We start from the raw sequence: 27314 nt of genomic DNA, 5'->3' as shown, positions 1-27314 counted from the left end.
AGGATGCCTCGCCTCTCTTATTTTCTACATTAAAATACTGGCCTGAGCATCAGTGGAGAAAGATTCCAGAGACACAGACCTCTCCTCTTCACTCTGTCTGTTCAAGGTACCACGTCGTAAATCCTCACTGAAGGATGGATATATGGGACAGGGATGAAGTGAATGGAAGAGCACAGAGATGGATGGATGGATGGATGGGTGGGTGGATGGGTGGATGGATGGGTGGATGGATGGAAGGACAGGTGGATTCGTGGGTGGGTGGATGGAAGAAGGGATAGAAGGACAGATGACTGAGGGAAAGATGACAAAAAGGACGGCTGAAGCAAGACCGTGAGTGTTGAAGGGATAAACGGATGAATGAGTGAGTGGATGAGGAAGGAAGGCCGGCATCTTAAAGAGTCCGCCGATACACCTCTCGAAGGCTTCAGACACTACTCCTTCACTTGCCCCCTCCCTGCCCTGGCGGTCTCACTCTTCCTCTGGGCCAGAGTCCCGTGTGATAAGTGTCTTAGTCTCTGCAAACTCCTCCTCAAGCAGAGGCAAGCTGCACCCTGGCTCAGGGTCCCTGAGAAGGGCCTCCCTGGGGCTCACATGTGGAGTCTGCGTGGCATTTCAGGTCCTCCAGGGAGTCGGATGGACCTCAGAGGACTTGCAGTCCAGCCCCCACCATCAAGAAGGGCCTGGCATAGTGTGCCAGAGCTAGGACTGGAAAGCAATCCTGCTCCGTGCCGTCTCCCACCTGCGGCTCTCCCCTCTTGGCTGAAAAGTCAAGAGCTCTGAGAAGCTTCTGACAGAGCGTTGGGAGCTTTTACGGTGAAATGTCAGCTGGAACAGACACCACTCTGGCTATAGACACAGCGTTGCCAGGGAGTGGCCACAGTGGGGAGGCGACGCCCCCCCCCCGTGCACACATTCAGAGATGGGACCCTCTGCACCCACAGCCTCACCCAGGCCTGGCACCTGGGGAGCCGTGCTAAGGAGGGAGGTGGGCAGTGCACGAGCGAGTTACAGGCCCGCCCTGGCTGTGGACCAGACTCGCGGACGGCGTCCTGTGGGGTAGCAGCAGGACCCACCCCTGAGGCCGGCCTGACCTGCCACGCGGGCTCCCTTCGCCCAGCGACGCTCTAGGAGGCCTGCTGCACGTCGGCCAGGGGAAGGCCCTGGTCTTCTCGACTCCCCGTTCCACCACTGCAGAGGCCGGGCCGGGCCCTGGCGCACGGACCTGCACATTTGCTGCTGGCGGGTCCCTGGGAGGAGCCTGGGGTTCCTGGCCTTGTCACTGGAGTCCTCAGGACCCAGGACTGGAGACTAACGCCCACAACGGGACCAGTGCCAGCACACCCCACCCAGCAGCGGCTCCATCACCCGGGCCTCCCACCTCTCCTGGGAAGCTGTGAGCATCACCCAGCAGTAGCAGCACTGAAAACGCTGGATTTCCAAGTTGCTTCCCTCCCCTCAGTTACGATGCCCCCTGGAGATCCCTTCTCTTAATGAAGCCCCAGGAGAAGAAGAGGCCCACGGCACACCAGGGCGGGCCTGTGCCCCCTGCGCGCCGCCCCAGCTCTCCCCACGGCCTGCGCTGGACGGCAGGAGGCGGTCCTGTGGTCCTGCCGTGGCTCCACTGTGAGGTCCTGAGAAGGGGCAGCGGTAGCCTTCATCACCAAACCGGTCCAGCCTAAAGGAAATCGGTCCCGATTATTCACTGGAGGGACTGATGCTGAAGCTGAAACTCCAATACTCTGGCCACCTGATGCGAAGAGCTGACTCATTTGAAAAGACCCTGATGCTGGGAAAGATTGAAGGCAGGAGGAGAAGGGGATGACAGAGGATGAGATGGTTGGATGGCATCACCGACTCGATGGACATGAGTTTGAGCAAGCTCTGGGAGCTGGTGATGGACAGGAAGGCCTGGCGTGCTGCGGTCCACGGGGTCGCAAAGAGTCGGACACGACTGAGCGACTGAACTGAACTGAGCCTTCATCACAGGGGAGGAGAGAGTTCAGCCCAGGGCAGACATTCAGGACAGTGAGTGAAGGACAACCAGTCAACCAGCCACTGAATGAAAGCAGCCAACGTGCAAAGGGAACGTGCCTCCTGGGGATTCGAAGTGAACCCCAGTGGGAGAGAGGCCTTTTTGGGAGAAGGCGTTCCAATTAGGAGGTGCACAAGGATGGGCCTGGCATCCCTGCTTTGGGGGTAAATCCTGCACAAAGGCCCGTGTGCACGCAAGGCCGTCCACGGCAGGGTCGCTTGTAGGCCTGGAAACAAGATGAATGCCCATCAGTCAGGAGCTGGTTGAATAAACTCCGCTCGTCTGTGCAATGCTCCGCAGAGGCTGCAGGAGGGGGCGATCTGGATGGTCCGACACAGAACGACGGCTGAGGCATGGCTTGAAGAGATGTCTGTCTAGCCCGAAAGCACGCCAGGTAAACGAACCCCCCAAAACACCCAGAACACCACCAGTCAAACGGTCAAAGGGGTACATCTAGGAGGGGGGTGATGGGAGAAGGGCAGATGGGAGGCTTGTCTCACCTCTGTGTACCTCTCCTCCCAAAAAATATTGTAAGTATATATCCACCTAAAAGGCACATCATTTTATTAACAATAGCAACAACAACAACAAAATAAGCTTTAGGTATGGCAACAGATTCTTTAGCACAAGCATCCATGAAGAGGTGGTATCCATGCCCCCTTCTTTTAATCAAAGTGGGCTCCATGACTACAAGACCCAAAGAACGTGGTGAAAGTGACCCGTGCTGGCTTACAGATTCAGGCTTAATAAACTGGCAGTGTCTACGTCCTGTGTCTGGAATCCTCTTCTTTAGAACCAGACACCACGCTGTGAGGAAGCCCAAGCAGCTTCTCGGAAGGAACACCCCTGGCCGACAGCCCCAGCCAAGCTCCCAGCCAACAACAGGACCGAGTTGCCAGCCGTCCAGGAAAATCGCCTTAGGAACGGGCCCTCCAGCCCCAGCCGAGACATCAACCTGATGTCACGGGAGCGGACAAAGTCTCCCTGCCAGGCCACGCCCAGGTGCAGACCCACAAGCAAACTAAGACTGCAAAGCGAAAGATCGCTTTCGTCTATAGACATGAGGTTTGGGGTGGCTGTTATGTAGGAAAAGGCAACCACACAACAGCGAGCAATAGGGAGGGAGAGAGGCTAACAGACACGTCAGTGGGATGCATGCATGGCCGGGGAGGGGAGAGGGGCACGGAGCACTTTCTGCGGTGCTGGAAAGGTCCCGGATCCTCCTGCGGAGCTCACGACAGGACTGAACGCTTGTCAGGACTTGCACCTTTCTTCTCCCCACCGGTCTCCAGCAACCACCGTTTTCCTTCCTGTTTCTGTAGTTTTGCCTTCTCTCAAATACCATGTGAACAGGGTCACGTCCTGTACCGTCCTCTGCGTCTGCCTCGTTGACATGACATGGCGCTTTTGCACCCACATATCTTCATGTACTCATTTCTCTCACTGCTCGGCGGTGTTCCGCTGTATGGCTGTGGCACGATTCATCTGTCCATGTACCAGTGGGTGGACACTTGGGTTATTCGCAGTTTGAGATGATACATGGCATACGAACCTTCACATACGAGTGTCCGCATAGACGTGTGTTTTCATCTCTCTTGGGTAAACATCTGGGAGTGGAATTGCTGGGTCCTCTGGCAAGGGTAGGACTGACTTACTTTACCAAAGCCTGCCAAACTGTTTCCCAAAGCGGCTGCCCCAATTTTTGTTCCCACCAATAATGGATGAAAGTTCCTAAAACCGCATAGCATGAGTCCTCCCTTATTCTTCGTCAAGGCTGTCGGGGTTATTTTAGGTTCTTTGCATTTCCATATAAATTGCAGAATCATTTTGTCAACATCCATTTTAAAAAGGCCAGCTGGGATTTTAATCGGCATTGCACTAACTCTGAATCAATTACAGGGGAAAATGGTATCTTAACAATAAGTGTTTTGTCCATGAGAATGGTATATCGATCCAATTCCTCTTTTCTTGCATAACATCTCTAAGTGATGATTTATAATTTTCTTGTATTTCATCAGATATATCTCGAAATATTTCATATTTTTGACGCTGCTGTAAAGAATGTTTAAGTTTCTACTTCTAACTGCTCATTTCTACTGTCTAGACACACTACTGATTTTGGTGTATTGATTTTGATTCCTGTGTCTATACCAAACTTACTTATTAGTTCGAGAGGCTTTTGTGTAAATTCCTTAGTTTTACTTTTTCTTTCTGCTTTATATGCCTTTCATTTCCTTTTCTTTCCTTATTGCACTGGCTAGGATTGCCATATAGTATTGATAGGTGTGGTAAGAGAAGGCATCCTTGCTTTTTTCCCTGATCTTGAGGGAGAAAGTATTCAATAGTGGGTTTTACATGGATATCCCTTATCAGATTGAAGTTCCTTTTTACTCCCCATTTACAGAGATTTACTCATCATATTTTTCACTTAAAACTATTACAAAGGAGTATGTAATCCCAGTTTTATAAAGCAGGCTAGAAAAAATACTGGGAAATAAATACATCAAAATGTTCAGTGACTAATTTATTTGGCTGCCCTTAACAGAAACCATCATAGACTCAGGATCACCAGCACCATGGCTTAAACAAGCGCGGGGCTATGATGGATTTTTGTGTTAACACTTCTGTGATGGACGCGTATTGCTTTTATACCAATTAATGGCATAACAAATGCCAATTCGTGTCCAGCAGGAAATGGCATTATATAATTAAATAACTTTCCTCTCCATACCTACCTAAAAACACAAGATATTCACAGATCTTTTGGTCTCTGCCTTGATAGTGGGCAACATTTAGCTGATCTTTATAAGAGAAGACTGCAATTGCACTTCTCTGGAATGTCTACACCTCCTGAGTCTGACATTTGAAGTGGGTCACCCCCAGCCCAGGAGTCCGCACAGGGCCCCGCTCAGCCCTGCCCTTTTGCACTGACATGTGGACACAGGCAAGCGTGTCTGCTGGCTCCTTCGTTTTTCTAACACTGGCATCAGCTGGGATTCACCCTGAAACCCTCATTAGAGAAGACAGCTTTAGAAACACAAGATGGTTTTAACACCCATCAAATGTCACACAGCGAACAAGGCCACAAATGAAGTTGAAGGAGTATTTCCTGTTCCAGATTAAAGCCCCTGTCTGGACCATCAGCGCCTTCACAGTCCCAAATGCAGCTGCTTTCAGAGCCCAGGCCTCAGAATCATCCTGGTGTCTAGGTGGTTCTACGCATTTGGCACTGAAATGACTTCACTCAATTACGTGATTCAAGGGAAAAGAACATTTCGCTGGGTCGCTCTGGCCTTTGCAGCGGCATGCCACAGTGCTTTCCCTCGGACCAGAAGGCGTCCTTCAACCACTGGGGCCAGGAAAGCCCGCACACCACTCTAACCAGGACCCCAATCCAGCCACGTGGACACAAAGTGAACACAGGGTTTTACATGGGCTCCATCAGCACCCGGGCAGAAGTCCCTATGGGTGGCAAGCCCAGAACTGACGTTCAGTCATCACCCCAAGTCCACACCACCCATTCTGGCTGAGTTTTCCGAGTGCCACACCCAGTGGGGTGATGACGTCAAGCTTCAGGGTCCCCTCTCCCCGGGGTGGACAGCTGCGGGCCCTCCCGGGGTCACGGCCTCTGGTTCAGAAAGCTCTGGCCACCCTCCAGAAGCAGGTAAAGGCCAACAGTGTGCAGGGCCATTTCTACCGGAGCCCCGTGGGCAAGAACGGGCCACTACCCTTTCACCCACACACCCGCCCTGCTCCAGCCCAGGGCAGCCCGCTCTCACACCCACCTCTATAGCACCCCCAGACGTGAGCCTTACCCAGCCTACTCTCCTGGTCCTCCAGCGTAGACGCCAAGCACATTCAGTCCGTGTGACCTCCCTGACGGGAGAAGGTCCTACCAAGCTGGACCCTGATATCAGTGTCCACCCAACCGGCCACGGCAAGCACTCGGCCAGTGTGCAGCTGGCCCAGGAAATGGAGGGGAGCGGAGAAGAGACAACTAGCATCCACTGGCTGTCTTCGGCTCTGGAAGATGCCCTAGTTCTTCTGACTACATGAGAGGAAATGTCTAAAGCTAGGGACACGCGTGCATCGTAACTGTTATTAGTGATCCAACTTCAGCCAGTGACCCCGTGGGCCAGGAAGAGCCACTCCATTCTCCAGATGAGCAACGGCAGTGTCCTGAAGGCCCAGGTGACCTGGGACGAATCGCAGGCCCAGCGATGGTCATCCAGGTCCAAAGCATTAAGTGACAGCTCCCTGCTGCCTCCCAAGAGCAGGAAGGTGGGGAGTGCCTGGCTTTGGGCACAGTGGGTAACCCCAGTTCTCACACATGGGGTGCACCTCGGCTGAGCACCACTGCCCAGGGCACAGTAGCTGGGGCAGGAAATGCCCACCGTCAGCTGGAGTGTGATTCTGCAGTAAAAGGGCTTTACAACGCTTCAGGGCTTGGCCGCGGTGAGTCACTGTCTAGGAATCCACCCTAAGGAAATAGAGGCAGAGAGGATTCACCAAAAGATGTTCATCCAAGTGTTATTTATAACACAGACGACTGGGAATAAGTCAAATCCAGCATGAGAGGAACAGTTAAGCGAGGTCCACACAAGCCTCTGATGGAGGTCCAGCAGCCGTGAAGATACTTACAAAGAGTCTGTAATGCAGGACACAGGAAGTGTCCACAAGGAAGGCACACAGCAGTTTCTGCACACGCTCAGCCAGGAAGAGGGAAAAGGCGAGGAAGGTCTGTGTCCCCACCAGAATCCACAGGGTGGAATCTTGCCCCGCAAAGACGATGGCTGCGGAGAGCTCTCACCCCCAGCACCCTATGAGGATGCAGCGAGACCACAGCGGCCGGGAACCGGAAGAGGGTCCTCCCCAACCCGGCCGCATCTTGATCTTGGACTCCCCACCCTCTAGAAAGATGAGAAATAAACCTCTTCTCTCTGTAAGCCACCCAGGCTGTGGTGTTTTATTATTCTAGCAGCCCAAAGACAGAAAGGAAAGAAAAGGAATTTTTGTATTTTTGTATTTCCCAAATTTGTTCTAACAAGTGTGCTTTATTTTTACAGTCAACAAAAGTTAACAATGGTCCTTGGAGAATTAGTAGAATCTCTGAATCAATAACTAAATATCCTGAAATGTGGACTCTCCACTTCCCGGCTCACAAGATGGGGTTCATCTTATACATGTTCCTGCCAACTGGCAGGCTTCCATGCCCCACCTCTGCCAAGAGCCCCAGTGGACCTCCACATCACCAGCTACTCCAGAGTCGCAGGCTTCCCTTCTCTCTTAAAAGCCTAAAAAGCGGCCAGCATCTCCCTGTTGCCCTGCCTCCTGCTGCTGCAACACTATTCATCCCGTCTCTCAGTCAGTCCAGGCCAACAAACTCTAGGAAGATTTCAGTGTGCCAGGTACTACGCTAGGCACTGCAGAAGCTGAAGCGAACCAGCCATTCCTGGCCCTCAAGGAGACCTGGGTAGAAGGTGGGAGCCTGGGGTGGTCATGCACACCTTGACACAAACAGGAAAAGCAGCTTGGTGGAGGGGGAAGCCCGTATCTGTGATGGAAGAATGGGTGAAGTGGTGGGTGGGTAAGCAGATTACGAGCTGGGTCAGTGTGTGGGCTTAAAGACTAGATCATAGATGGCTGGGTGGGTGGAGGTATGGATGGATGTTTGGTTGGATGGATGGATGGGTGGATGGATCGACAGATGGGAAGGGATAGAAGGGTGGATGATTAATGGAGAGAGGACAGAAAGGAAGGATGGATGAAACGTGACTTTGTAAACGGTTAAAAGGATAAATGGAGAATGAGTGAGTGAACAAAGGAAGGAAGGTCATCGTCTTAAAGACTCAGTTGATTAACTTCTCAGAGATTTTAGATACCATCCCTTTACTTGACAGTCTCCCCACCTCGGTAGCCTCCCTTCTGGGCCAGAGGTGAAGTCCAATGTGATATGTGTATCTTATTGGATGGATGGATGGATGATGGATGGTGGATAAAGACCCTCATGAGTTTAAACTGAATTTTGGTACCCAAAGTCTCATCTCTGATAAAGCCCCAGCCTCCGCCACCATCTCACTCACAGCACGCTCTAGCCAAGCTAAACCCTGCCTTCGGAGCCCGAGACCACACAGTGTTCAGGTCTCTGCACGTTTAGTTTCCTGCATTTGGAATCCTGTTCGACTGCCCTCCACGCCTGGTGACTCCCCTTCACCATGCAGACCTCAGCTCAGCCACTGCGGCCTCTGGGAAGGACTTCCCCAGCCTCCCTGCTGGACGGGTGGTCCTCCTCACTGCCCACTCTTACAGAATGAGACTGAACTAAGTGAGGTGACCCTCTGATTATTTTGGCCCATAAAATGGCAATTTCACACGACTCAACCAAACAGACTTCTCTCCACTCTAAGGCTGTAGAATCCCACCAGGACGTGGGAGTTGAGGGCAGGGAGCCTGTCCAGCCTTTAGTTTCCAGCATGGGGGTCATGGTCAACCCAATTCGCCTGACACACCCATAACACCATCAGATGAACAGGTGGACAAAGGGGTCTCAGCTCCTCCCCCCTCCCCAGCTCCCAGCTCTGCTCCAACAGGACAGAGCAGCGGTCTGATAGGAATACAGTGACTGGAGCTGGGAAAGTCCTCATCCCAGCAGGGACCTCAGGGAAAGAAGTCTCCATTGTCCCGTGACCCCACAAAGCCCCCTCCCTGATTTTCCACACCTGAGGTCCTCCAGGTGTGGGACCCTTGAGTCTCTCCTCTGAGCTGGCTTTCTGGGCGGCAAGCCAGCGCGGGAGACTGGAAGGACCCTGTGACTCGGAACCGTGGAAAGGAACGAGCCTCATGACGGCAGGTGAGGGAGCACGGGACCATGATGCAGGGTCACGAGTGGTCATGGAGCCAGGATGGTGCTCATGGGGTCGGAGGTCACGGGGCACACCCACTGTGTGCTACCCAGGCGCTCAGCACAGAAGCTGCCCCACAGAAAAGCGGTCACGTCCACAGCTCTCCCGTGCTTGCCACGGTCACTGAATGACGTGATCAATCTAGTCAGTTCCCTCCTGCACTGGTCTATAGGTCTTGTTTCTTTTCTTCTTCTTTTTTGGACCATCAGCTTTTATAATTGACAGAGTCATTCCAGCCAAAAGCATGTGCCCGCCAGCAAGAAGGCACACAGCTCCCAGGACAGCCAGCCCAGGCTTCCATCCCGAGTGTCTATTCCCTACACACCTGCCCACCTTCCAACCAGCCCACCTGTCTGAGCAACACATTCAGCCAGTTCAAAAGACGCCAGAGAGAACCTCACGTCTGTGCACCCAGCCGTCCCTTCCAGAGAAAACCACGGGTCCCCCCGTTTGTGCCTCCTTCCTTGTCCTCTACGAATACGCGAGTGTGGCTTTCTGTGGGTTCTCACTAGAGACGGATTCATTCTAAGAGGAGCTTTCTTTCCTTCCGAATGTTGGAGAATGAGCCATTTCAGGAAGTACAAAGACACGGAGACCCCACTCCTGCAGCTGCTAAGGGACCTTCCCGGGAGCCGCTCAGTGGCTTACTGACGGCTCCAGCGGCTCTCCCGACGGGCGTCTGGCTGTCCCAGCCGTCACCTGCAGACAGCACGCAGGCCACAGACGTGTCTGCACGCACGCTCGCCTGAATCCACAGGAGACGCTCCGAGAAGCAGAGTCACCAGGTCCAATAGCACACGCCCTTTAGGATTTCAGCAGATACTGCAAAGGGCTTCCCAAGTGGCCCCAGTGGTGAGACGCCCGCCTGCCGATGCAGGAGAGATAATGAGACGTGGTTCCATCCCTGGGTCGGGAAGACCCCCTGGAGGAGGGCATGGCAGCCCACGCCCATATTCTTGCCTGGACCATGGACAGAGGAGCCTGGTGGGCTACAGTCCACGGGGCCGCAAAGAGTCGGGCACGACTGAAGAGACTCAGCACAAAGATCGCAAAAGCCTTTCCTAGAAGGACGGTCCGTGGGCACCCGCTCCCTCACCGGAGCCAGCAGCGCCTGCTCTCGGCAAGCGTTCTTCATCCGCCTGGCTGAGTGAGAACCTGGGTCTCCCCGGCCTTCACCTGCATCCCCTTCCTGTGAGTAAGGTCAAACACCTCCCCACAGGCTTGAGAGCTACCGGTATTTTCTTTTCAAGAAGTAATCATATCTTGTGTCCATTATTCCTATTAATTTTTTGGTTTGGTTTGGTTCCTGGTCCTTTCTATTGATGTGTAGGAGTTCTTTGACTATTAGAATATCGATCCTTTTTCTCTGATATGCATATTTTCATGTTGTTTTCTTACAGTGATGGGTTGTTTGGAGGGGGGGTGGGGAGTTGACCAGAGAGAAGACGTTGGCTTTTTATGGAGTCAACTTCTCTTTTTATAACTTCTAGGACTTATGTCCTGCTGAGAGAGGCCTTCTCATCTGAGATCATGGGCCTCGGTCTCCCGTGTTTTCTTCTCGTAGCTTTATGCTTTCATTTTTCGAGGTCACATCATTGGGCCATCTGGAATGCCTTTTGGTGTGAGACCGAGTCGGGTTCAAGTTCTTCCCAGAGGCTTGCTCCTTATCCCAGCCCAGTCCAAGGACTAAGCCTTCCTTTCCCAGGAATGCTACCTTTATCAAAGTCTAAATTTCCGCGGCTGCCAGGCCTTAAAAACAGCAGAGCAATGGCCACACACCCCCTCTTGTCCCACACAGAGGGGAGTCCTGCTGCTCACCCAGACCCCCGGGACACCCTCTCCCCGAGGTGGGCCCCAGAGGGCAGGGGTGAGCGCCCCCGGAGGGAAGAGCTGGGGAAAACCCAAGTCAGCGTGCTCCACTGACGCACAGACAACATCAGGGATCTGGGACAAGACCCGATGTCCAACACCGGGAGACTCTTCGGGAAAGTCAGGGCGATCACGGAGGTAAACAGCACGCCCTCCTGATCAAGCGAAATGAAAACGCCCGAACCAGCTGCGCTGGGCGCGGCCTTCCCCTTAGGGAGCGGGTCTGGCGGGGGACAAGGCCCCGGGCTGGGACTGCCTGTGCCCCAGAATTTCCAGATCAGCGCAGTGAGCTGCCTCCTTCCGTTCCTTTTCCTCTGTGCTCAGGCTCAGTGGGGTTCCGGTCTGGGAGTTATGGGGGACTTTTACTTTCTTCTTTATATTTTTTCTTATTTTCCAAAATGCCTATAATGGACATGTATCATCTTTAACTGGAAAATGGTGTATGCAAGTAAAACTAAAGAGGGAAGAGAAGCTGGGACAACCCCCAGGGAGAGGGACCCAGCCGGGCAGTCGGGGGCCCCGGCTCCCCCCAGGCCGCCCGGCAGGCTCTACCTGCCCTCTGACCCGCAGGGTCCCGCACTCCAAGGGCGCAGCTCATTCTCCCTCGAGGTGTCACAGCGAGCCGGGCAGCACCAGGAAAGGGACAGTCGTGGGCGGGGAAGCCAGGTCCCGACTCCAGGATCCTCCAAGGCCTCGGGGCCAGCTTGTGTTGGGTCAGCCCCCCGCCCACCCCGCACCGCCCCCCAGGGCCAGGCGAGCGCTTCCCGCGGGGCGGCCCCCGGCGGCCCCAGCACAGAAGCGGCGGACAGTCGGCGCTCAGTAGATGCGCAACTGCGTTGAGAAGGCGGTCTCTTCACCCGCCCCGGCGAAGCCCTGCACGCCGCCCGCAGCGCGGTAGACACCGGGCAGGCTCCCTCCGGAAGCTTCTAGAGCGTCTCCGCCTCACGCCACACGTTCCTGAGGCGGACGTCCCCTCGGGCCGCCGCGGAGTTTCGGGTTACGGACTCGCGCAGGCGGGGTTAACAGCGGCGGGGCTCCGGGCCGGCCGAGCGAGCGCGCCTCGCGAGCCGTCTCCCTCCCACCCAGGCTGGCAGCCCTCGGCCCCTCCGCAAGGCCGGGCGCAGGACGCGGGGCCCAGGGCCGCAAGGACTCAGGCGGGAGACCCGAGCCCCGGAAGCCCCGGCCAGGCTTGCCCGCCCCTCGCCCCTGGGGAGCGGGGGCCGCCAGCGTGGCCCGGACCCGCCCGCCTGGCCCGGGCGAGGTGGCAGCACCCGCCGCCGCTGCCCGGCAGTCAGAGCGGAAGGAGGAACGCGCGCCGCAACGGGAGAGAGAGCCGCGAGTCGTCAGAGAGAGACGTGCGGCGGGAGCTGACGAGCCGGGGGCGGAGGGCGCGCGGCGCGCGGCAGGGCCTTCCGCGCGGGCAGCGAGTCGCGGGCAGCGAGTCCCGGGCGCTTCCGCTGCCGCAGGCGCCACAGCAGACGACGCTTCCGTGAGTCAGTAGACAGAGGCCAGACCAACCCTCGTCAGAGGCTGTTGACCAGGCATCAGAGTTTATGGGAAAGGCACGTGCCTGGAGCCCAGTGCTTTGGGGGTGGGGGGGTCCGGTTTACATTCCGCACAGAAGGGCAGGTCGTGGAAACCGAGAGGCAGGCCAAGCTCGGCAAGAGCAGCCACCCCGGGGAGGGCGGGGTGCTCGATGCCAACATCTGTGCTCGCTGGGGTGGCGGGGGGATGGGGGGGCACCAGGAGGCCTCCTGGGAACCACAGGAGTGATCCCTTACCTGCCCAGGAGTCCCGGAACACAGAAGCAAGTCAAGGTAAGGACTGGAAAGTGAAGCAGGGCAGACAGAAGCTGGTGGAATGTAAAGACTTTCAAAACACAGCTGACACTTTCTGGACGTGATTTAAAGGGTAAGATGACTGATCCTGCAATGAAAGGAGCCTGGGGTGAAAGGGTCTGGGAGGATCCATCTGGAGAGACTGTAGATAAGAAGCAGGGTGGCAGCTGGGGGGGTGGAGGGAGCGAGACGCCGGAGGGGTTGCGGCCCTGCGGGGAGGAGGAGGCCACGATCGAGCCTCAAGTCTCCCTTCTTAGCAGAGTCACCTGGACTGACCCTCACAGGGCGGACCTCTTGGGCTTGCTGGGTGGAGTGAGGGATCATGAGTGTGGGCAAGCAGAGGATCCGTGCCCACGGGGCGGGAGACACCCCAGGGACGATGCCCACTCACACCTGCTAGGGTGCACGTGACGCGTGTGCACACACACGTGCACATGCACACTCGCGTGCACACACGTGCACACGCACGCACGCATGAACGCGCACACACACGCGCATGCACGCTCGAGTGCACACACGCGCACACGCACGCATGAATGCGCACACACGTGCACGCACGCACGTGCACACATGCACACGTGCGTGGACACATGTACACGCACACGCATGTGCACATACGCAAACACGCGCACACGCACACACACACACACACACACACCCTCTGCAAACGGGTTACGGGCTTGGGGATCCCCTGGGAGGTCTGTCTGGGCAGTTCCAACTGCTCTCTGGAGTTGAAAGCAACTCAGCGTGGACCATCCGCACAGCCCTGAGCCTCAGACTCCATCCGGCACACCCCCTGGGCTGCTCGTCCACGACGCCAGACCAGACTCCAGAGGGATCCTGGCAGACCCCCTCCTCTTCTCTCCTCTGGCCTCTGCAGGAGCATCAAGCCAGAATACCCACCTCCCCCAGATAGTGAGGGGCCCCCAACCTCTCCCAGAGCAGCTCAGGCCCCACACCTTTAAAAGGACGGAGAATCATTCATCCCTGTTGGCTTCAGGAAGTTCTGCTGTTTAATCGCTAAGTCGTGTCTGACTCTTTTGCGACCCCACACTCTTCTGTCCATGGGATTTTCCAGGTAAGGATATGGGACTGGGTTGCCATTTCCTTCTCCAGGGGCTCTTTCCAAGGGACTGAATTACATCTCCTGCCCTAGCAGGTGGATTCATTTCCGAGCCCCTCAAGCCTGCCCACCCTGTTCCAGAGAGCCGGTTCTAAGTATGTCAGCCAATACCCTCCACATTCACCAGGGGCACCTCTGGCTCTGTCCCACAGCTCTTCCTTGACACCTCCTCGCACGCTGCAGGCACGGTGGGAAGTGACAGGTCCAGAGAGACCCTGTGTGTGTGGAGATCCAAACTGCACCTCCTAAAGCCTCACCCAGAGCTAAGAGGAAGACACCCTCAGCTCTATTTCACACATGAAAAAAGGACGTTTTGGAGGACACAGCTCAGAACCACAGCAGTCCTAGCCCCCCGGCCATGCCAGGGGTTTCTGGCAGCTAGAACCAGGCTGCATGCCTCCTTCAGCCTCGAGGTGAGCGCGCCCCCACCTGGGCCTGAAACGTGAGGCTTGGACCCTGTGACAGCAGATTCGGGCTTCATCCACCCACTGTCCGCCGTGACTGCTGCCCACCGACCGGACCTCCAGCTGGAAACGCCCGGGACCACGTGTGGGATATGCGCTGTTCCCTTGGTTTCAAAGGAGCTGCAACTCCCTAACTTTTCCCAGTGGCATCTGCCTGGCCCGGTCAGTGGGGTAGGTGGGCCGCCCAAGGAGCAGACTTCCTGGAGGACTCTGACAACTCTCTAGGACTCAAGACCCACCCTCAGGGCAAAGCAGGAGCTGAGCTCTTGAGCCTGGCCCTCGGCAAGCCCACTGACCTGCGACAAAGGGTGGGCTCAGAAACCAGGCCCCTGGGCACTGCTTCCCTCTCAGGGTTTTTTATTTTTCTTTTTTGAAATGCTGATAGTTTAAAGATGTGGATTCTTCCCCGGCCCAGCTTCTCTGACCCAGAAGAGGTGGTGGCTCGGCTGCCCCAGCTTTACTCTGGAAACATCTGAGGGGCTGCTCGGCCTGCACTTGGCCCTCAGAGTGGGAGGGGCCTGGCGCGCGCCACACCCTTCTCGCTGGCAACGTTTGGCTCCCTGGCACGAGCCCCAGGTGTCTCTCCGGTCGTGTGTGAACCGATGTCAGACAGGCAGGACCCACCTGGCTACAATCCTCCCCTATCACTCCTTCCTTCCCGCTAAAATGGAAAAAATGACTCAGCCAGGACAGCTCATCCCCAAACACAAACACAGCTAAAGGCTGAGCTGCCCCAGCTTCACCTGACTCGAGCAGTGGGAGGAGGATCGGCAGGGGCCTGGGACTCAGGGGGCTTTGGAAGGGCAGCCGAACACGCACCGCTCCCTCCTGACTCTGCACAGGCGCCCACCTCCAACCTGGGGCCCGGAGGAAAGATTGGGGGTGGCCACCAGCTTTCAGCAGCCTCCCCACCCCTCTGTGCCAGGATGCAGGCCCCAGGGGAAAAGATGGGGCTGAAACCCCACCTCACAGTGATGTCTGCTCTTGAAGGCCCTGTCCCCAGGAGGCTGGGTGAAACTTAGTTTCCACAACGCAAATGCTATTTTAAAGGCTCTGCCACTCACTAGCTGTGGGGCTTCTGGGAGCCTCAGTTTCCTTGCCTGTAAAATGGGGCTACCTCTTGCCTAGAAAAGATGTCGTCAGGATAAAACAATGTATGAAAGCCCTTAGAATAAGGTAGAGAGAGGGCGGGGGGTAGGCAGAAACCCCCAACCCCGTGCCGCCCAGCCCTCGACAACAGCCCTCCTCAGTGTTTGCAAATCCTGCTCACGGCCAGGCAGCTGTTCGTAATCAGACAGGCCCTGTCCAGGAAGGGGAGGTGGGAGCCTGTCCATGCAGAGGCCCCGAGGCAGGCGATGCAGGGTGTGGGAGGACAGGCGCCCTCCCAGCCGGGGACACCGGGGCGTGAAAAGGGAAGAAGAGCGTTCCCACTGGCAGCAGCTTTCCTTCGGTTCTGCAAACAGGAAGCTTGAAGACGTTCAGAAGCCCCAGGTTTGGGGATATCAAGGTTGAAACCCTGGGGCTCTGGAGGCCGGGTTCCAGCAGGTTCCCTCCAGGTGCTGTCTGCCCGCACGGGGTGAGTTCCCCGACGGGGGTGACCGGCAAACAATGGTCATCACACCCGCCCTAGACAGAGGACCCTGAGACGGGAGACCTGAGCTCCCCTCCAGCCCCGGAGTCTCAGAACAATCCTGTGAGGCTCAGACGCCCTCCCCAGATGGTGGGGCTCTAAGACCACCCGGTTCCCCCAGCCTCAGGACACCAGGCAGAGCCTACCAGCGGGTGACGGCCGCACACTGGGGTCTGGTCCCCCTGCCCCTCTGCTCTCAGCAGCCTGTGACCCTGGAGACCACCTCGTCCTCTAAGCCTGAAGACAGGAGGCCAGACAGACCACTGACTCCGTGAGCCCTCCCAGTAAAACATCCAACTCCTTCCTGGGGGCTGGACCTGCCCACCATCAGGGCCCCACACTCCTGGGGTGAAAAAGCAAGCCTGAAACAGCTCCCACATTAAATGAGGAGGAAGATTCCATGGTGCCCCCCACCCCAAGTATAGCTGCAGAATGCACCCCCTACCCCTTGCGGACTTGCTCCCTCGGGCTCTAGCTGGGTCCTTTGCGCTGACTGTTAGGCCTCCTCTGAGGCCCAGCTGTAAGCCAAACCCGAAGTGACTGCTCTTTTCCTACTTGCCAGCACCTTATAGAAACTTTATACAAGTTCCTGCCTCCCTGCTCCGCCAGACATGATAACAATACAAAGAAGCAACAGTGACACAGAATAATCGTTACTAACGTGGAACAGTAATGACTGCGTGGGTGGCGCAGGTAACAGTGGCGGTTACTGTCCCCAGCATGATGCTAGCGTCTGCTCTCCTGCACTGAAGGTGGGATGCAGGACACCCCAACCAGGGCCCCATGTCCACACGCAGGTCACCTTCCACCTTTCATCTTCAGGTGTGGAGATGAGCCACGCTGGACCAGGAGGTTAAGTAAGGCATTAGAGGTCACACGGCTGGGAGTCCAAACCCTGCTCTTGGCCTCCAAAGCCAGGGTCCCAGTCTCCGTGCGCTGAAGCTTCACTGCTTTCCGGCCTCATCCTCTAACTCTCCTTCTGAAAGTCACAGGAATGACTGACTGGGAGCTGGCCATGGAGGCTGGCCCCACACAGTGGAGGGGAGGGGGGTCAGAAGAAGGTTCAGACCTCCCATCCGGTATGCCCGGTGTTTCCCAAAGTGCCCTCAGCTGGTCATTGCCACCAGATCTCTAGGGGCAGGCCCCAGCTCCAACCCAGAGCCTTGGATCCCATATCTCAGAGGCAGGGCCTGCAGTGGCTGAAGCTCTGGTCTCACAGGGTCCCCATCAAAGCCCTCCTGGTAGGAAACCGGATCTGCTCACCAGACTCTCTTGTTCCCAGGCAACCCCGGGCCAGGGCCCCAGACCTGGAGGACTCCACCCTCTAAAAAAATGCCAGCAAAGCTGAGTTTGGGGCCCAGCCCTCCAATGGGACAATCTGGGGGTTCCAAATACAGATGTCGGGGCTTTAACACATGGCAACACAAATGACCAGAGCCTTTAGTCCTCCCAGCAGACCTCTGGGACAGGTATCTAGTTTATACCCATTTCACAGATGGGGGCACTGAGGCTCAGAGAAGTATTTCTAGGTGCCTCAGCACCTGAGCTGAGCCCAGACCCCCGGGGACAGGCAGGAGGCAAGGGCCCTGCCCTCTCAGCTCACCAGGGCACTGAGATCCTGAGGCTGGCAGTGGCCCACCCTCCTTCTCACTGGTCCTGGCTGAGCTCCTTCTTGGTGTCCCTCCCCTACTGAGACGGCAGTGCACACGCTTGATGTGCAGTAAACACGGAGGAACAGCCACAGGAGACCTGACATCAGGGATGGGCCTCAGAGCAGACAGGTGGAGGGAAGCGGAGGGCGAGTGCTGACGGGGGTGACAGGGCGCTGGGGGAGTGGGAGGGGGCTGGACCACGTGAGAGTGGCCTTGGGCTGACCCTCATCAAATCCACGAGGACCTGAGGGTCTGTTGCGCTGTGTTTGATCTGTCCCTGAAAACAACAACAATAGCAACAACAGTCCTAGAGCCAAGCCCCAATAAACCCTTCCTCCTTAGGCTGACTTCCCCCACCTCCCAGGCGCCCTGATCTTTCTTGCAGAATGAAAGAGTCTTCTCTTAGAAAGGAGCGCTCACCCTCTGGCAGGGAAGAAAGCGAAACATCGCTGCTCCTTCTAGAAAGCAGCGGGGGGGCATGCAACGCGGGGAGGACTCGTCTCTTCCTCTCTCCCACCTTGCAGAGCCCCCTGACATGCCCCCAGCATCTGTGCTGACACCTGCAGGCCTCTGTCTCAGATGAGGGAGGAGGTCCTGAACACTGGCTGCTCTCCTACGTCCCCTGCCCAGGTGTGAGCCTCAGCCTCACCCCAGCCCGTCTTGAGCGCCGGGCCCACCACAGAGGACCCCTGGATGCTCCTCAGGGTGCCAGGGTCCACTGACACGTAGCTGTTGCCCAAGCTGTGCTTTCCGATCTAAACCATGAACTTCAATAACATTGAGAGTTGGACTATAAAGAAAGCAGAGCACAGAAGAATCGATGTTTTTGAACTGTGGTGTTGGAGAAGACTCTTGAGAGTCCCTTGGACTGCAAGGAGAGCAAGCCAGTCCATCCTAAAGGAGTCAGTCCTGGGTGTTCATTGGAAGGACTGATGTTGAAGCTGAAACTCCAATATTTTGGCCACCTCATGCGAAGAGCTGACTCATTTGAAAAGACCCTGATGCTGGGAAAGATTGAAAGCAGGAGGAGAAAGGGATGACAGAGGATGAGATGGTTGGATGGCATCACTGACTCAAAGGACACGAGTTTGAGTAAACTCCTGGAGTTGGTGATGGACAGGCCCATCTTTCCTCCTCTGCTTGGGCAGGGCTCGGGCCCCAGTCCCCAACCAGCTTTCCCCTTACCTGCCACATAACAGGGTCCCCTAGCTGCCCGCTGTGGGCCAGGGCCCCCGTTCTACCGGCGCACAGCTTCTGCTACCCTAAAGACGACCTTGACAAGGAGCGAGACGAGACTACACGCGATCCTAGTGTCATGCATCAAAAATAAAGAAGAAAGAGTTGAGGCTGAGGTGCAGAAGCTGCTCACAGTTGAAGGCCATGGGCCGCCTTCGGAAGCACACGGACCCTGCCGCTAATGGTGTGCGTGCTAAGCTGCTTCAGTCGTGTCCAACTCTTCCGACCCCATGAACTGCAGCCCACCAGGCTCCTCTGTCCATGGGATTCTCCAGACAAGAACACTAGAGTGGGTTGCCATGCCCTCCTCCAGAGAACCTTCCCGACCCAGGGACTGAACGCATGTTTCCTATGGCTCCTGCGTTGCAGGCGGGTTCCTTGCCACTGAACCAAAGGAGAAAGCCCTTCCGAGGGACACCGCCATTCAAACTCACAGGAGGGTGGGGCTCCAAAAGCCATAGGCCCTGGCAAAGCAAGCTGGCCTCTGATTGGCCAGAGCCCCACAAGCTGTCTGGGACCACCCTCTGATTGGCCAGTGGCCCATTGGCAGGTAACTTCCCCTGATTGTCTGCTGACTTAGGGCTGTCAGGTACCGCCCTCTGATTGGCCAGTGGCCCGGAGGCTGGCGGGTGCCTCCCTCTGATTGGCCAGAGCCCCAGGGGCTGTCAGGTACCGCCCTCTGATTGGCCAGTGGCCCAGGGGCTGGCGGGTGCCTCCCTCTGATTGGCTGGTGGCATCATTTTACTAGCTGGTGGATGTTTCACTGCCTCCCACTTTGCACTTCACTGGACACTACAGCCTGTTCGCAGGTCTGATTCCCTCACTGCACCGGAAGCTCCTGCAGGGCTGAGATGCTCACCTCCCACTCACCTGTGCACCTGCTCCCGGTGCCCGGCACTGGTCTGACTCGCATTTGAGGTCTGCAAACGCTTCAGGCAGAGCCACTGTCCCGCCCGAGTTTTCCACACAGGACCGGCCTCTCCTGCGGCCCCTCTGCACCGACACAGAAAAGGCCTCGCCCCCGCCCTCTGGTTACCCCGCAAGCAGAGCGGAAGACAGTTGCTTTTAATCTCTTGCTTTTAATGCAACAGTTTTTACAGTTAAATCACTCCAGTTACATATACACATTTTGATGTCATTTCGTACATTTATTTTTTAAAAAACTAAAGAGGCTAATAAAGTCCCTGTTGCCAAGGTGCTGGCAGGAAAAAACAGGACAGAAGACTGAATTTCCCCTGAAAGAATACAGGCTTAGGAAACAGAAAATAAAAGAATCCACCCCCCGCCCTCCCCATTTCACGTACAGAGACGTCACAAGAAATCGGCCCCTGGGGCTCTGTAATGAAACATGGACAAATTGGATCAGATTATGGTTCCATTTCTTAGGCCTGAGTCACCCAAAAGTGGAGACATTTACTCCGACTGTGGGTTATGATGTAGGTTGAGAATCTGCCAGAAAAATTACAGAGTGAGTCGAAGCTGATGGGATGACGGCTCACACAGTGTGACAGGTATAAGACAGAGCGACCCCCCCCCAACCCCCCCACCACGAATCCCCACGCACCCAGTGGGGCATTCACCCGTCCGCTCCTTCCATCAGCTTTGCTCCAACTGCTCGGGCCATGGGGATGCACGGACAGCGTCTAAGTTAGCAAGGCCCCGCCCCCCATCCAGATGCCCGGGCAGACCGTCAGCCATCACCCATGGTCACGTCTCAGGAGCCAGAGTCCTTGAAATGGGACGTGGGCAGGTCCGTTCCCACCAGCAGCGCCGGGAACTTGCCCCAGACCCGCTGCCCCTGCCACCGGGGGCCCAGAGCAGCCAGAACAGTTACAGTGGTGCTGGGGATACATCACGCGCTGACCCCGTCAGGAATCCTGAGGACCAGTTTCCCCGGTGGCTCAGCGGCGAAGAACACAGGTTCGATCCCTGCCCTGCGAGGACCCCACATGCCCCACAGCAACGAAGCCCACACACCACAACCACGGAGCCTGTGCTCTAGAGCCGGGGGGCCGCAACTACTGAGCCCGGGCGCCAAGAGCCCGTGGTGCCCAAGAGACGCCACCGCAAAGAGGAGCCTGTGCGACGCGCTAGAGACCAGCCCCCGCCCTCCGCAACTAGAGACAGCCCGAGCAGCGGTGAAGGCCAGCACAGCCAAAAACAAATAAAATCTTATTTTAAAAACATCCTGCAGGAGCCACAGTCATCACCCTTCCCTACAGATGGGAACCTGGTGGGGGCGGGCAGGATGCTGACCCAGCTGCAGGCCGCCCACCCCAAGGCATCCCGCATACCAGGCCTCCACGCCGCGGGTGTGGCAGGGCAGCTCTGCCCACAAGAAGGGCCGAAACGGGCTCTGCCTGCAGGACCTACGTATCCCCAGGAGCCGGGCCAGAAAGCTTAAGGAATATTTGGCCAAGTGCTGGCCAGATGGGTCGATTACAGGGGAGAAATAAACAGGAAAAAGCAGAAGCTATAATCTAACATCGCCCTCCTGTGAGCAGAAAAAAGACTCCGCGGATTATCAGACCCAGCTGGGCCGGCTTGTCCTGGGCCGGACCCGCGGCCTCGTGGCTGCCCGGCGGGCTCCGTGGCACCGGTCGCCTCCCATCTCCCCAGCAGGGACGGGGCGCAGGGAGGAGAGACGTGGCCTGGCCGTGGGCGCCTCAAACACACCAGGCCCTGCCTGGGCAGACCGTGAGAACACAGGGACCTGTGTGTGGATGCGGGCACGCACACCTGCATACGTGTATACACTCACCAACACACATCGCACACACGCAGACACACGCATCCAAACACACCACATGCACACACGTGCACGCACAGATGCACGCACACACACATGCACGCACAGATGCACACACACACGTGCACGCAGATACACACACACGTGCACGCAGATACACACACACGTGCACGCAGATACACACACACGTGCACGCAGATACACACACACACACACACACGTGCACAGCCCCCTGCGGGGCTTGTGAAGCCCTCTCACATATGTGGCCTAGGGCGACCTTCACTGCCATCCTATGAGGTGACAGACATGGGAAATGGACCCCCCCGGGAGCACATGGGGGGCTGAAGAGGGTGCGGGAGGGCCTGGGCTGAGCCACTTGCGGACGGCAGAGTCCCCGGGGTCTCACCGGGCCCAGAGCCTCTCACCGGATACTCACAGCTAGAGAGAGCAGGGTCAACACTGTGCTTCCTCCTTCCGCAAAATCTCCACCCCAAACAGTAGCCACAAAATACCCTGGGCCATTAGAGAAGGTGCCCCCCCACTCCACACTTCAGGGGTCACCCGGATCCATCTACACAGCTACTCTCAGAGCAAGGAAGCCGTGTCCCCCCGTTTCCCAGAGGAGAAAGCTGAGGCACAGGGCTGACCCCGCCCAGACGACCCCTTAGAGGCAGAGGAACCCTCCCCACAGCCCTGGGCTCAGTGACCTGATAGGCAAGGACTGTCCCGCAACCAGGGCCCAAGACCCCCAGGCCAGGGCAACTGGCACCCCGCAAGTGGTCTCAGTGCGGGGCCCAGAGAGGGATAGGGATGGCCCAGCTGCCCTCCTGTCCCTTCTGAGACGCCCCTCTTCTCACAGCGGCCACTCCTGCTGGCACAGCATCCCGGGGCAGGCAGCCCTGGGGGCGCCCCGCCAACCAAGTTAATGAGGGGCTTTCCAGCCAAGGGGAGCAGCCCCGGGAGAACAGCAAAGCGGTGGGGCTGGGAAGGTCTTGCCAGCAAGGAGGACAGATGAGACAACAGCCAGAGGGGGAGGCGGGCACCTGTTAAGGAAGCCCCTGGGCAATAAAAGGAAGGGGAAGAAGAAAGGAAAGATTGAGTTAGCATCACCTCCTCCAGGAAGCCGCCCCGGATCTCCCCAAGGGGGCCGACCCGCCACCCTGTTTTCAACGATGCTCCGCCAAGAGAACGCACAGTGCAATGACCAGCGTCCACGGGTGGGCCTCCCCCGAGCCTGTGGGCCCTCCGTCACCTCTGCCTTCCCCACAGCCAGGCCCAGCCAAGGCAAGGGCTCCCGGAGTCAGCAGCTCACCCGGGTAAGTGAAGGGCCTGGTGAAAGGGGAGTGGAGGCTGCAGGCCTGCAGGCCACGACGCCCCTCGATGGCCTTGGGGTAAAGAGCGTGGAGGGGGCAGGAAGAGACAGAAGGAGGAGGAGGGAGAGAAAGGAGGGAGACAGCAAAACACTCGGCTGGCCAGACGGGACCCCCCTCGGCGCCGGTGAGCCCCAGGCCTCCCCAGGCACAGAGAGCAGACGGCCTCAGAGTCTGGGGCCCCAGCCCCCCGCCCCGGGCCTCTCCGAACACCAGCGCCCTCACAGCCCCGCCGGCCAGCGTGCGAGTCCAGGACGATGCTGCGGGCACAGACCTGCGGTACACCAGGCAAGGGCCAGTGACTTCGTTGCGAATGCCGCCACGTGCGCTGGTCTCCCAGGGGCCGGGGGCCCCGCCCTGCTCCTCGTGGCACACCCGGGGCTCCAGTGAGGGCGCAGCAACGGGGCCTTGGGGTGCCTGACTCATCCTCGACCCTCAGGGGCTCACTGTTACTAAGTGAGGGGCAGGAGGCTCCTCCTGTTGGGGGGGTCTGTTCCCCACACCCCTTTGCGCCACCCGACCCTATCTGTGACCCGGGGCGGAGGCAGGGATGGGAGACAGGGCCAGACAGCCAGAAGGCAGGGCAGGCAGGCGGGCAGTGCTCAGCGAAGGGCGTGGCCTTGGTGAGAGTCCAGAAATATCTGAAGGGTGGGGTCGTGGGGCAGGCTCTGGCCGGCACCCCGGGAACAGCCCCAGAGAAGCACTGGGCAGAAGGGCCTTTGTGCTTCCACCCCAGGGAGGGGACTCCTGCCCGAGGCCACTGCCGGCTGGCAGTGACCCGTCTGGCCATGGAAACCTGCATCAGAGGAGAGAGAGGCTTGGGGAACCAGCTTGCCTTCTGAACCCCTCCCACTGACTGCTCTTTTATGGGGAGGAGGGGGAGGGGAGGAGAAGATGGAAAAGGCTGTCTTTCCAGCCAACTGGATTGAGTCAGAGGAAATTTAACCATTTGGTGACCGTCAAGTCCCACAAAACTTGGACAACTCTTCCGACCAAATAATTGCCAAAAGCAGCCACGTGACCGGCGTCAGCCAATGTCGTGCCGAGGAGATGACCTCAATTTCCAAATATTGGGGTCATGTTTCATTTCACTTATTCTCCTTTGCCCGTTACAATGTTAAACGGCCCCAAACGCAATCTGACTTTTCATGCCTTCACACACTTGGCCAAGAAGAAGGTAGGAAAGAGAGCCATGTTCGGAGAGAGCTCAGAAAACATCTGGTGAATCTCAAAATGGAGCGGAGACGAGCTGCACCCCCCCACCCCCGCCCTGGATCTCAGTGGACAGCCGCTCCCGCAGACTGACGATGCCTTCCAAAGGGGTCCCACCCTGGGAAGGGAGGTCTGTGAAACCCACCCAGAGAGGTGGCTTCTTTGCAGGCCCTTAACGTCTGTTCGGCAGGAGCCAAATGTCTGAGCCCACAGCCATGGCCCAGGCGCTGACCCCGTGGCCGCCTCAGTCAGGACAGGAAAGAGGAGGCAGGGGGCAGAGATGGCGAACAGCCCGCTCCAAACAAATGCTCTGCGTGCTCCCCAGCCCCAGCTGTGCGGGTGTGGACTCCCCTGAAGGATTCCCACCTGACCTCGTGGGGGAAAGCCCAGCAGAGGAGCAAGGGCAGGGTTATGTGGTTTTGTCTCTGATGGATGCCCAACACGGCTGCCCTGACCACATCCCCCGGCCCGCTCCACACCACCTCCCTGGAGGCCGCTGCTGTCCCCCGACTCCAGTGACCCCAGGAGAAACCCAAAGCCTGTGAGCTGAGCTCAGGATCCAGGAAACACGGGTGGCAGTCCAGGGCTGAGATCTGAGACCCCCAGAGCCAGGCCAGCTCCCCACGCCTTCCCCAGCCCCTGACCAGCTGGATACCCTGACCCCTGTTCACCCTGTCTGGCCCACCAGCACTCACGTGCAGCAAAAGGAGACAGAGTATCTTGATTGGTAAATGGAAGGTGGAAGTGATTCTTCCTGTATGTCTTCAAATTACAAAGCAGAGCAGAGTGAGGGCTCTGAAGTGGTGCTTTCTCAGGGGGAGGGGGGCCTGGCTGGTCCAGCTGTCCCCTGGGCCACTGACCCTTCCCTGTGCCTGCACTCTCCCTGAGCCTGCTCTCAGTCCATCTCCCATCAGCTGATGGGAGACTTTGAGGGCCACGAGCTCTGAGGACTAAGGTGTTGGAAGACCTACCCCACGGGATAGGCAACCGCAGAAGTGGTGCTTGGAACACCGAACACCCCCGACATCAGGAAAGTGTGTGGGAAGCAGTGGGGGCGGCAGGCATCCAGGCAGGTGCCCTGTGGGTGCTGGCTGGCTGGTCGCCGCCCGCAGGACACGGCTCCTTCTAAGGGCAGACCTCTGGCAGAAGTCCCGTCCGCGCATCATGTAAACCCCGGCAGCCCAGACCCGGCAACATCTCCCCGCCGTGCGCCTAGAATCCCGTCTTTGGGCGGCAAAGCCTAGAAAACCTGCTTCCCAGAAGTCGGGGGGGGGGGCGCTGCGTTTCTGGGATTCCTGTCCCCCGCCCTCCACCCTCGCGTCCCCCCATTCCCAGGAGGCCTGGCCAGAACTGACCCGCTGTGACTCTAGGGGGCGACCCTTCCCGGGTTTCAGGAAAGGAAGTTGTGCTGCGCGCCTGCGATGTGGGACACAGAAGGTAAAGTTTCGGGACAAAAGTCTGCCTGCCTGGTGGACAGCCCCTCCGGCGCCTCCTACACGGAGCCCCAGCCTCGGGTCCCCCGACAGCCCCAGCGGTCGACCCGTCTGGCGCGGGGGAGGGCTGTGCCGGCGCGCCCCCCTCTCCGGGGCCCCCAGCTAATGGCATTCGTAGTCTCGGGACGCGCATTCCACAGCCAAGCGGGGAAGGTCGTGCAGGCGCAGAAGAGGCCGGGCGCCCGGGGATGACAGCCGTGCCGGCCCCGGTGGCCCCCGGCCCCCAGAGCCCCGGCGCCCCGCGCCCTTACCTGCGCTGCTCGGAGGCGGCGCCCACAGCAGCAGCAGCAACAGCAGCAGCGGCGGCGGCAGCGGGGACAGCAGCGGGGCGCCCGGGCGGAGCGGGCTGCGCGCTTTCCAGCGGGTGTGGACGTCCATGCCGGAGGGGCGCGCGGTGCGGGGCGCGGGGCAGGCGCGCGGGGACGCACGGGGCGCGGGGCACGGCCCGGGCAGCGGACTCAGCGGGGCCGGCACGGCCTTAGGGAGTCATGGGAGCGGCCGCCGGCCCGTGCTCTTCGTGGCCGTGGCCCCCGGGAGGGTCGGCTGGCGCGCTCGCCCACGGCCGGGAGGGCTCGACCTAGGTCCGCGGGGCGCCGGGACCCCGCTCGACTCGCTGGCCCCGGCCTCCTCGCCCCCTCCGGTTCCTTCTGGCCTCCTCCTCGCCGCCGCCGCCCCCGACTCGCTCCCCTGGGCGCTGCGCTCGAGTGCGGTCCGGCGCCGGCTGCGGGGACGAAGGAGGAGTGCGACCTCGCCTCGGGCGCCGAGCACTTTTCCCCCTTCCCCTCCCGCCCTCGCTCCTGGAAGGCACCCGCGGAGGCCGGGGCTCCCCGGCGCCCGCAGCAAATCAGAGCGGCCGCTGGGCTCGGCCGGGCCGGCCCCCGCTTCCCACTGGGCGCCGCGGGCGGGGAGGTGGGGCCAGCGGGCGAGTGGCGGCGAGGAAGGGGCTGGCCCGGGCCGGGCGGGGACCCGAGCGGGCACGGCGCCGGCTCTGCCGGCGTGCGCGCGCCGACGGAGCCCCCGAGGCCGATCCTGGACCCCCACTTTTCCCGCCCCGGGTGCCCACACCTGGCCGAGCCCCGGAACCAGTGTGGAGGCGCCCTGAGTTCGAGCATTTGGAGTTAAAAGAAGTTGCAGCTCACCCCGCCTAACTTTTTTCACGTACTTGGAGTGGAGAGCTCCTCTTCTGGGTGGAGACTGGACTTCCAATCCAGCCAGATCGGGGCGCCCAAGACTGTAGCAGGCGCGTCCACCCCGACCCACGACCCGCTCTCCACCTTCCCGTATGGCAGGCTGGGCATCCGTGCCCACGCTGAGGTCTGGACTCCCGAGAAGTCCTGGGGGGAGCTTGGAGGTCACACATCTAGGATATTAATCAGGCGGAGGTCGCCAGCACCCCTCCCCCCCTCCTCCTGCATGGAGATCCCTCTGCCAGCAAAAAGGGAAGCCAAGGAGACACGTGTTTGGGAGGTGACAGCCACAGAGGACGAGGGCTGGGGACCCTGCTGCCCCGAACACCGTGGGGCCTGCTTCTCTTCCTCCACACCTTTAAGCCTCAAAGAGGTCTCCCTGGAGCCTCCAGGCTGCGGTGTGGGGGGGGGGGGGGCGGCAGCCCCTTCCATTTGGTTCCCCCAGCCCAGAAATATCCACCCCGCCCCCTCAAAAGTCTGCTGAAGCCTCCCTCAAACCCCTTCCCAGAAGAGCAACTGTGCTGGTTTTTAAAGTGGAGGGAAGATGAGTCAGGGGG

The 27314-nt window shown here is 58.4% G+C and overlaps 1 protein-coding gene across 2 annotated transcripts in view; it reads right to left on the bottom strand.

The window, feature by feature from the left end:
* The window catches only part of COL5A1 (collagen type V alpha 1 chain), a 137976-nt gene extending 111576 nt beyond the window's left edge, over positions 1-26400 (bottom strand). For both annotated transcript variants that reach the window (XM_040225636.1, XM_040225637.1), the window contains exon 1: positions 25822-26400. In XM_040225636.1, the coding sequence (XP_040081570.1) occupies positions 25822-25948 (127 nt within the window). In that variant the 5' untranslated portion in view covers positions 25949-26400. The remainder of the gene's footprint in view (positions 1-25821) is intronic.
* Positions 26401-27314: the final 914 nt, after the last annotated feature.

The sequence above is a fragment of the Oryx dammah genome, unplaced genomic scaffold (assembly GCF_014754425.2).
Source record: "Oryx dammah isolate SB20612 unplaced genomic scaffold, SCBI_Odam_1.1 HiC_scaffold_25, whole genome shotgun sequence".
NCBI lineage: Eukaryota > Metazoa > Chordata > Mammalia > Artiodactyla > Bovidae > Oryx > Oryx dammah.
This window is presented reverse-complemented; position numbering and strand designations above follow the sequence as displayed.